Here is an 11282-nt window from a genome sequence, read left to right as displayed (position 1 = left end):
ACCTGAGGGGGTGTCCTGGGGACCTCTCCAGACAGAAGGGTAGAGAACCCGGGCACCCCATTTGCAACTGACATCTGAAGTGGGGGCAGTCTTGTGGGACTGAGCCCCTTCAACCACGGGGTCTTCACTCACTCCGGGTACTTAGTGTCAGAAGTGAATTGAGTTGTAGGGCCCCCAGCTGGTGTCCAGAGAGTTGGTGTCAGGAGAGGGAAAAAAAACAAAACACCGTTCTTCCAGGCTATACCTCTCCCCACACAGGGTCTCAGGGTCCTCCACTGTGCCTTTTTTTTTTTTTTTTGGCTGCGTTGGGTCTTTGTTGCTGCGTGCGGGCTTTCTCTAGTTGTGGTGAGCGGGGGCTACTCTTCATTGCGGTGCGTGGACTCCTTATTGCAGTGGCTTCTTTTGCTGTGGAGCACGGGCTCTAGAGCACAGGCTCAGTAGTTGTGGCTCATGGGCTCTAGAGCGCAGGCTCAGTAGTTGTGGCACACAGGCTTAGTTGCTCCACAGCATGTGGGATCTTCCTGGACCAGGGCTCGAACCCGTGTCCCCCACATTGGCAGGCAGATTCTTAACCACTGCACCACCGGGGAAGTCCCTCCACTGTGCTTTTTGGGCATTAAAACAAAACTAACATTTATATAACATTTTTAAAGGTTACTAAGAGCCTTTATTTAATTCAACCCTCTTTGCAAACCTACGATGTCCCATTTGATAGATGAACAAACTGAGGCTCAGAGAAATGAATCAGCCGCACAGGAGTCAGCGTCCAGGGGCCTGAAGCTCCTTAGGCCTGGGCCCCTCCAGCCTGGGTCAAATCAAGGCATCACCAGAAACTATCACACAACAGGAAATGAGTTAGGTAATGTCGCTTCTCCACCTGGAGTCCCCAACCTCTGCCGATTCTACAGAAGAGGAAGAAAGCCTGCGCCTACTCCCCAGAGGCCTGGATTTGCGGGTGATGAAGGAGGGCTGTTCCGCTTTCAGACAAGAATGCTTCAAATGTGCCGCCCATGAAGCAGACAGCTCCCTTGGCCTGGAACACACACCCCAGTGCCCATCCTGCATAGCAGGATGGGCACTGGGGCTTGGGAAGCACCGAAAACTGAGAGGCTGCAAAAGATGCCTGTCCTGGCCCCTCCCTCCCTGGCTACACACCCACGTGGTTCCTCTTGGTGACTTTTGTTCCTGCTCTGTCTGAGCCAGGGCTGTTCTCCCCAGTCAGTGACCCAGGGCCAGGAGAGAGCTGAAGAGACCTAGGGATGGACAGTTGTGTGCTCACCCCTTGGCTCTGAAAGCCCCCCTCCGCTCTGCCTCACCCCCGACCCCACCTCCTGTCCACCTCACACCTCAAGGCTTGGTCCCAGGAGTCCAGGTCCCAGGAGAAGGAAGACTGCGAGGGACACAGAGCAGTGGGTACCCCGCCCATCTCACCCACCACCCTCCCATCCCAGCCCCTTCACTCTCCTGACTGGCCTCGTGCCCATCCCGGCACCCCCAGGAACCTGACCTCTTCCAGTGTCTCCCAGCCCCCTCTGGGCCCCTCCTTCCGATGGCTTTTCCTCCCATTCCCTTTTCCCTCCCTTCTCCTAACACCATCCATCAGCAGATGCCCTGGGGTTTACAAAACTGGATTCTAAATGCTGAATATGGGGCTTCCCTGGTGGCGCAGTCGTTGAGAATCTGCCTGCCAATGCAGGGGGCACGGGTTTGAGCCCTGGTCTGGGAAGATCCCACATGCCGCGGAGCAACTGGGCCTGTGAGCCACAACTACTGAGCCTGCGCGTCTGGAGCCTGTGCTCCACAACAAGAGAGGCCGCGATAGTGAGAGGCCCGCGCACGGCGATGAAGAGTGGCCCCTGCTCGCCGCAACTAGAGAAAGCCCTCGCACAGAAACGAAGGCCCAACACAGCCAGAAATAAATAAATTTTTAAAATAATAAATAAATAAATAAATGCTGAATAGGAGTTTACCAGGCGAAGAGCAATGATCCCCCATGAGTCCTGCATTGGTAGGGGTCAAGGGAGATGGCTATTCTCTGCCTGCCTGATCCCCTCACCACCCAACATCCACCCCCTCCCCCGTCAACATCCCCAAGGCCCCCAGAGCCGGGCAGCGATGGCTGGACACTTGGAGGAAATGAAGGAGCGGCTGAAGGGGTTTCAGCTCTGGCTGCCTGTTGAGGAGCCCTGTGGGCACTCTCCCGGGGTGGCCCTGGGAAGGCAGCCAGAGAAGGCAAGTGGCATGGAGGTGGCCTCACGCCTAGTGGCTCGGTATGGGGAGCAGCAGGCCTGGGACCTGGCCATCCACACCTGGGACCAGACGGGCCTGAGCAGGCTGTGCGCCCAGGCGTGCGCAGAGGTGGCCTTGATGTCAGGTGAGTACAAAGCTCCCTCTGCCCACTGTCGATCTCCTGGCCTCCCACCAGGGAACCCCCCTAGACCTTCCTCTGGGTGGTGACTTGGGACTGCCCTGTCGGAGGGGGATCCAGGCCTAGGCCAGCCTGCAGCTAAGAGGATTGCTGGGGGCGGGAGGTGGGGGGCCTGCTGGATTCCTCTTCTAGCCAAGTGTATTCCTAGGACCCCATGTGGTCCTCACAGGGCCTGGGAGGAGTGCTCAGAGGGCCAGAGAGGGAGGAGGCTGGCATTTAGAAGGGCACTGTTCTCCAAAGTTGCTGCACCATTTTACATTCCCAACAACAGTGTATGTGGGTTCCATTCTCCGGCCGGCTAGACTGTGAGCATGTGATCCTGCTGCTGCTAACAGCCATTCAATCATTACAATTCACTCAACAAATTTTATCTGAGTACCTACCACTATGTAGTAGGCTCTTGCCCTGCAAGAAGTCCCTGACAATCTGTAAGATGGAGAGACAGCACCCTGGTGACATTGTTTCAGCACACTGGTCCTGGTTCCCCCGGGACCTTTCAGTTGCAGGAGGGAATGAGTTCCCTGATGACAGTTTGAGTTTGGTCGGCCAGTGTGCCCCTCCAAACCACTGGGACCCAAGTAAGTCCTAGTGGCTGTTCTCCCCACATTCCACAAGGGAACACCAACCAGCCTTGGAATCTTGGGTGCAACAGAGGTGCCAGGAGATTGTGGCACCCAGCAGTCTGTGGTAGTACCAGTGGAAGCCATGGAAGGGCCTTGGGGATGCCAAGAGGAGCCTGGGGATGGGGGCGGGGGGGGAACCGGCTCAGGTATGGCAACCTTTGAAAGTACTTGTTCCTAATCTAACCATATGTGAGACGCCCAAAAGGCCGGGATACTGCGTTCGTGGGAGAGGAGCAGGAGGAAACGCACCACTGTTAACCGTGCTACCTCTGGGCTTCGGGATTGTGGGCGCCTTTATTTTGCTACTCGTTTTGCCATAGTGCTTTCTAACTTTCACGTTTTCTACAAAGATTATGTATTAGATTTTTCATGTATTAAAATTTAAAAAAGACCCCACAGGGCTTCCCTGGTGGCGCAGTGGTTGGGAGTCCGCCTGCCGATGCAGGGGACGCGGGTTCATGCCCCGGTCCGGGAAGATCCCACGTGCCGCGGAGCGGCTGGGCCCGTGAGCCATGGCCACTGAGCCTGCGTGTCCGGAGCCTGTGCTCCGCAACGGGAGAGGCCACAGCAGTGAGAGGCCCGCGTACCGCAAAAAAAAAAAAAAAAAAAAAAAAAAAAAAAAAAAAAAACCACAATATTTCTTTTAAGAGGAGAAATAACTCCTCGGGGAAGCCCCGCGCGGAGCTATGATCCTGGCCGTCTGCACTTCCGCTTCTTTGGCCCCAAGTCCCCTTTTCGCGCCCCTGGGTTCCAGTTAGCAGCTCGCACCCCCTCCTTCCTGCGCCCCGCGTCAGGTTGCCATGGGAACGGGGCAGGTTGCACACAGACTCCTGAGGCGCCAGCCCTGGAGCGTCCTGGAGATTGAACCTGTGAACCTGTACAGCCAACCTCTGCAACAAGCGGGGGTCTGAAGCGGGAGCCAGGAGCAAGAGGCGCCTCGACTGAGACAAACGCTGCGCAGACCCTGCAGAGCCCCCGCCCCCTCCCTGGCTCCGCCCCACGCCGCCCCCTCCCCGGTAGTAGAAATACAGCCGCAGCCCCGCCGCCGCCCGCTGCGCCTCGACCCTGCCCGGATCTGACCACCCGGAACAGGCAGACACGCCTCGCCGCGCTTCTCGCCAATGGCTGACCAACTCTTCCAGCGCAAACCCCGGGACCACGAGCAGCTTCGCCCGGACCCCGACTCTGACTCCGAAGGCCTGTTTGACAAGCCTCCTCCAGAAGAGCCCCCCGCTGTCCGCCGGCCCAAGTCGGCGGGGGCCGCGGGCAGGAAGGCCGGTCGGCGCACTGGTGGGAGGGCGCAGGGGGCCCGCCCTGGGCAGCCCCCCAAGGCCGCGGCGCGCCCCCAGCCCCAGGAGGAGGCGCCTCCACTGCACGAGGGCTGCTATCTCGACCATTTTCCGCACCTCTCCATCTTTATCTACGCGGCCATCGCCTTCTCCATCACCTCCTGCATCTTTACCTATATCCATTTACAGCTAGCCTGATTTGCTGGGGATGGGCTCAGGGCTGAGGTGGGAGGGAAGGGAAAAGAAGGGCTTGGCATTTTGTGTCTGGAGACGCGCCGCACCCCCTTCATCTAGCTTTTGATGCTTCTTTTCTTCTCTGCTTGTCACTACCTTTGTCTAACTATCCATCAGTAGGAACGTCCAAAGCAGCTACCGCTAATGAAATAAGCACCTGGGGATTAGGGGCGGGAACACAGACAGACTCCAACGTTTAGAATCTCGCGGTTTGACTGAACCCCATTTATAATGAGGATAATGTCCTTGGACCCTACCGCTTTGTGAGGTGGGGGCACGCAGAGGAAGCCTGTCATTTTGTGGCTGGGGCGCGCACAGCGAGCCCAACCTTCTGTTCTTTAAGGGATGAGCCAGACCCGGGGCCGCCGCCTTCCAGAGACAGGGCCCTGCGGGGTGGGGGTCGGCGCCCTGGCCTGGGATAAGCCGAAGCCCTGTGATGCTGCATCGCCCCCGGAGGAGCCAGCAGTGACCCCCGAGCTGGCGCAGAGCCCGGAGCGTGGGAACCGGCGGACCTGAGAGCGCAGGACACAGTGAGTTTGTCGGGGTAGCGCGCCACCTGCCCAGAGGCTTGAGCCCACCCAGACTGTGCGTTTCCCTGTCTTAGGGTTTGATGCCACTACCGATGTCGGGCCGAGCCGAGACACAGCCGAAGGAGCTGTCCTGCCAGGAAGCCACAGTCTCGTCGTGTCCTGGACGGCTTGGGACCAACGGCTGTAGACCCCCAGAGACGCACGCCCAGAGTTTGCACGCTGCGCGGGATGAGGCGCTGGGGTCTACAGGGGGCTGTCATTGCTGTCTTTGGGGACCTGGGGGGGCTTCATCCTGGCCCAGAGCCCTTCCAGAGCTATGGGGCCCAAGATGAAGGGGGTGAGGGAGTCTCTCATTGATTAAGAATTCGTGCTAGGAAACTACCCAACCCCAAGGGGTTTGTCGTCTCATACCCAAAAGACCTAATAGCAAAACGCACCTTGGCAGGCTATTTACCCACCTGCCATCTCTGTTTAAACATGAATGTTAAATGTCAGAACATAACGCTCTAATACTGCATATACTTTACTTGGAAATATCTGTAATTATGGTACCTCTGATGGAATAAATGCTCCTTTTCCAGTCTCCTTTATATTCTGTTCTTTATTAATTTCCAACTATGCAGTGGGCCCACCAGACTTCCTAGTCTGCTCCAAGTTTCATCCCATAATCTTCACAACATCTCTACTGTCCCTCCAAAACAAATTTCATCCCATTATCCAGCATTCCAAGATACAGCATCTCTCTCCACTAAATAGCTATACAGGCCTCTAAATGACATCTTCTCCATATCACGTCCCGATAGCATACCGGTGTCCAGTTCTACTGTCCCCTAACAGCAGGTCTGTCACTATCCCATTGCAGCATTATCCACTGCCCCTCAGTATTTAGTCCCCACTTGCCCCCATTATCAGGACACTCCTGCCCCTGGACAGTCCTCCCACTAAGCTCTACAATTTGCCCCCTAATTCACCCAGCTTGTATCTTTATAAGCTCAGTGTTTGCTAATGTCAGGGCCTTGTCATTTTCCCAGTTCTGTTTTCCCATAATCCCATATCACTACATGCCTTAATATCTTGCCTCTTTATTTCAGTGCCAAAAGCATGACATCCACCATTTCCCAATGTCAGCCTGTGCTGTGCAGCCACAGTTTACTACAATAATTTTCCCCCAATAAAAGGCACTATTCCCCAGAATTAAGTCTCCAAGTTACCACAGTATGTACCTCTCTGTTTTTCCAGTTTTCAATCTTGGATATTGGATCTTTACTGTCCTTTAATATTGACTAACCACTGAATCCCAATACATGGCCCAGTGCTCTCCAAACATTTGGTCCCACTGTTTCCCAGTCACACATCCCCTTTTTTTTTTTTTTTTGGCCGCACCACAGGGCACGTGGGATCTTAGTTTCCCACCGCACCCCCTGCAGTGGAAGCTTGGAGTCTTAACCACTGGACCACCAGGGAAGTCCCTCACACAACCCCTCTTATCCCTCACACAGTCCTTCAGTGACTACTCAGGATATGATTCCCCAATATTTTGCCCTCAGTTAATCCCCTGATAGAACGCCCCCCCCATTCCCAAAACCAAAGTTCCCTGTTCCTTGATATTTGACACATTGTTCCACAAATATCATGACCCTTTCTGGGCCACCAAATCTAGGCCTCCATTTTCTTCCCCAAATTCCAGTATCTGGTTCCCATGATTATACCATTATTAGATCCTATTGCTCTACACTTTGAACGTTGACTCCAATATTCTCCTAAATATCCAGCCCCATTTGATCCCTTTATTTCAGGATTCACTGTATTGTTCCTCAGATATTTGGATTATTACTGTCTCCCCAATATTGTGCTCCAGTCTTCCTTAACATTCACCTCGTCATTGCTATCCCTGATGTTAAGCTCACCCCAGCCCCAAAATCAACCTCTCTTCTCATACCCCCATATTCTCCCCTATTGGCCCTTACTTTTCCCCATACCTTGTTGTTGTTGTTTTTAGCATGGCTACAATCTTTTTTAAATTTATTTTTGGCTGCTTTGGGTCTTCGTTGCTGCACGGGCTTTCTCTAGTTGTGGCGAGCGGGGGCCACCCTTCAGTGCAGTGTGCGGGCTTCTCATTGCGGTGGCTTCTCTTGTTGTGGAGAACGGGCTCTAGGCACACGGGCTTCAGTAGTTGTGGCGCACGGGCTTAGTTGCTCCGCCACATGTGGGATCTTCCCAGACCAGGGCTCGAACCCGTGTCCCCTGCCTTGGCAGGCGATTCTTAACCACTGTGCCACCAGGGAAGTTCCCTGCCCATCCTTCCCCCCAGCCCCCATACCTTGACATTCCTGAAATACCTGAAATTCTCCATATCTCCTTGAAATTCCTGATTTCATTGAACTCCAATGCTTGGCCCATTTTTTCTAACTAAATTAAATTTTCACTACCCTCACACCATCCATGTGTCCCTTTAGCATCCCCATATGTCTAACCTGGCCAATTTTCCTTTTCTATAGTTTAAGTGTCCCAGGATATTTGGTCACATATCCCCTCCACTGCCTCCCTATATAGAGCTCTCAATTGTCCCCCAGTTTCTGGAATTCCAATATATCCAAAATATCCAGCCTCTCCACGCAAGTACTAATGGACAGCCTTTCCAGAGTTTAACTATAAAAACAAAAGGGCACAATTTTTTGGGCTTTGTGCCATGCTGCTCAAGAATCAAATTACTTTTATTTATTTTTTTGGCTGCGTTGGGTATTCGTTGCTGCGCGCGGGCTTTCTTTAGCTGCGGTGAGCGGGGCCTACTCTTTGTTGTGGTGCGTGGGCTTCTCATTGTGGTGGCTTCTCTTGTTGCAGAGCACGGGCTCTAGGCACATGGGCTTCAGTAGTTGTGGCTTGCGGGCTCCAGAGCGCAAGCTCAGTAGCTGTGGTGCACGGGCTTAGTTGCTCCACGGCATGTGGGATCTTCCCGGACCAGGGCTCGAGCCCGTGTGCCCTGCATTGGCAGGCGGATTCTTAGCCACTGTGCCACCAGGGAAGCCCCAAGAATCAAATTCTTAAAAAAAAAAAAAAAAAAATCAAATTCTAGAGAGTCTTATTGACCTAGCTAAGCTCACATGCCCACTTTTGGCCAGAAGGCAAAAGAAACATCTTAATAAGAAGCCCCCATGAAAATAGCACACTAGAGGAAAGAGACAGCTTCTCAAAGGAAAACTGAAGTTATCAAGACCATGGATACTGGGCAGGCAAAAATAATAGACATCTAGTAAACTGACTTTTAGCAGATCACAAATGCTAAAGGGAGAAACAATTATTTTGGACATTTGTCCTATTATGTACTGGCTTCCCAAAGTGGCTACACCATTCTACATTCCCACCACACTGTATGGTTCCAATTTCTCCACTTCTTTGCCAAAACTTACCTTAAAAAAAAAAGTTATAGTCGTCTTAGTGAATATGAAGTGGTATCTCATTGTGCTTTTGATTTGCATTTCCCTGATGGCTAATGATGTTGGATTATCTTTTCATTTGCTTAGCCAAGTGTATATATTCTTTGAAGAAATGTCTATTCAGATCCTTTACCCATTTTTAAATTGGGCTGTTTGTCTTGAATTCTATGGGTTCTTTATATGTTCTAAGCATGTCTATTATCAGATATAATTTGCAAAAATTTCCTCATTCTGTGGTTTGTCTTTTCACTTTCATGATGGTATCTTTGAAGTTCAAAAGTTTTTAATTTTGATGATGTCCACCTTATCTATTTTTTCCTTTGTTCCTTATGTTTTTGGTGTCATCTCTAAGAAACTGTTGCTTAATTCAAGAACACAAAGGTTTAAGCCTATGTTTTCTTCTAAGAGTTTTATAGTTTTAATGCTTATATTTAGCTCTCTGATCCATTTCTGAGTTTCATTTTTATACACGGTTTGAGTTAGAGATCCAATTTCAATCACCAATGGCCAGTGATTTATGTAATGAAGCTTGCTTAAAACCCAAAAAGAGAGGGTTTGGAAAGCTTCCAGGTTGAGGAATCAGAACGTTTGCATGTGCCACCATGCCAGACCCAAAGTTCACAGGGACAAAAGCTCCTTTGTTCAGGACCTTACCGTATATCTCTTCATCTGGTTCTTGACTCATATATCCTTTATAATAAAGCAGTAATCCAGTGAGTAAACGGGCTTCCTGAGTTCTGTAAGCTGCTCTAGAAAATTAATTGTACTCTAGGAGGGGGTCTTGGGAACCTCTGATTTATAGCCAGTCAGTCAGAAGCACAGGTAGCCTAGGCTTCTGATTGGCATCTGAAGTGGAGGACGGTCTTGTGGGACTGAACCCTTAATCTGTGCAATCTGATGCTATCTCCAGGTAGTGTCAGAATTGAGTTGAATTGCAGGACACGGACCTGGTGATGAAAAGTGCTTGGTGGTATGGGGAAACACCGTCCCCTTCCCAACATCAGAACTGAGTGCAGAATGTCTTAAATAGTATTTCCTTATAATTCTTTTTACTTCTGTAAGGGTGGTAGTGTGTCCACTCTTTACTTTCTATTAATACCATCCCAAACCCTGTCACTGCAGCAGCAGGATGAGAAAAGTCTATTTGGGAGTATACAGTGGGGAGCAGGCATGATAATGACGGAGAATAAATAAATGCAAGGGAAAGCTTGGGAATTGGCATCTAGGGAGACTGCTGTGTTTTTTTAAAATATTTATTTATTTATTTGGCTGCGCCAGGTCTTGGTTGCCACACATGGAATCTTCGTTGTGGCATGTGAACTCTTAGTTGTAGCATGTGGGATCTAGTTCCCTGAGCAGGGACTGAACCCAGGCCCCCTGCACTGGGAGCACAGAGTCTTAGCCACTGGACCACCAGAGAAGTCCCAGGAAATTGAAGGTTTGATATTACAAAATCATAGGATCTAATGTAGAGGGAAGTAGGAAACTGGATAAGACTGATGCTGGATGGGAGATGAGGCAATGAAGCAGAGTGGGTAACCAAGTATTTGTTATCCTGATTTATTTCTGAAGTTTTGAGGGAGGAATTTAATTATTAGAGGACAATGGGGCCAAGTATATTAATTTATTCCTGCAGAGACACTACTATGACAAATAGTCACAGTATTAATATCCAACAAGTATTAAGCACTTACTCAACATGTAATGGACTCGAGTTCTAAATACTGTGGATTTCACCCTTCTATCCAAGTCAGGTCCATATTTTAACCGTATCCAAACAAACCATATTATTGCATATATAATGAGGCCAAGCAGATCTCATCTGTTGTTTCCTTAATAAGCAGCCTAGGGGGCTTCCCTGGTGGCGCAGTGGTTAAGAATCCGCCTGCCAATGCAGGGGACACGAGTTCGAGCCCTGCTCCGGGAGGATCCCACATGCCGCAGAGCAACGAAGCCCGTGCGCCACAACTACTGAGCCCGCGTGCCACAACTACTGAAGCCCACGTGCCTAGAGCCCATGCTCCGCAACAAGAGAAGCCACCGCAATGAGAATCCCGCGCACCGCAACAAAGAGTAGCCCCCACTCGCCGCAACTAGAGAAAGCCGGCGTGCAGCAATGAAGACCCAATGCAGCCAAAAATAAATAAATAAATAAACTTTAAAAAATAAATAAGCAGCCTACATCCTTATGAATACCTTAATTTCTAATTTCACTAGGTATGTTAGTTTCCTGCAGCTACTGTAACAAACTTAGTGACTTAAAACAGCAGCAATGTATTCTCTCACAGTTTTGGAAGCCAGAAATTTAAAAGAAGGGGGTCAGCAGGGCCACACTCCCTCTGGAGGCTCTAGGGAAGAACCTGTTCTTTGCCTCTTCCAGCTTACGGTGGCTCTTGGCATTCCTTGACTTGTGGCTGCATCACTCCAATCTCCCTCTGTGGTCACAAGGCCTCCTCCTTGTCTGTCTCAAATCTCCCTCTATAAAGTCACCTGTCATTGGATTTAGGGCCCAGCCAGATAAATCAGGACGACTTCCTTATCTCCAGATCCTTAACATAATTTTACCTGCAAAACCATTTTTCCAAATAAGGCACAATCACAGATTCTAGGAATCAGGACATGGACATACCTTTTGGGGGATCACCATTCAACCCACTACACTAGGAGATTTTAAATAAGCTCCAAATGCAAAAATAAAAATAAATGATCATTTGGGTAAAAAGTCATACTGAAGGACGCATACC

General features: G+C 50.6%; 1 protein-coding gene across 1 annotated transcript; it reads left to right on the top strand.

The window, feature by feature from the left end:
- The first annotated feature begins 4139 nt into the window (after positions 1 to 4139).
- On the top strand, positions 4140 to 5092 carry LOC132511562 (uncharacterized). Its single transcript, XM_060134805.1, has one exon. It carries the CDS (start codon positions 4173 to 4175, stop codon positions 4536 to 4538), a length of 366 nt encoding a protein of 121 aa, XP_059990788.1. The 5' UTR covers positions 4140 to 4172; the 3' UTR covers positions 4539 to 5092.
- Positions 5093 to 11282: the final 6190 nt, after the last annotated feature.

Source organism: Lagenorhynchus albirostris, chromosome 20 (assembly GCF_949774975.1).
Source record: "Lagenorhynchus albirostris chromosome 20, mLagAlb1.1, whole genome shotgun sequence".
NCBI lineage: Eukaryota > Metazoa > Chordata > Mammalia > Artiodactyla > Delphinidae > Lagenorhynchus > Lagenorhynchus albirostris.
The sequence above is the reverse complement of the archived record's forward strand: the minus strand, read 5'-3'. Positions and strand labels throughout refer to the sequence as shown.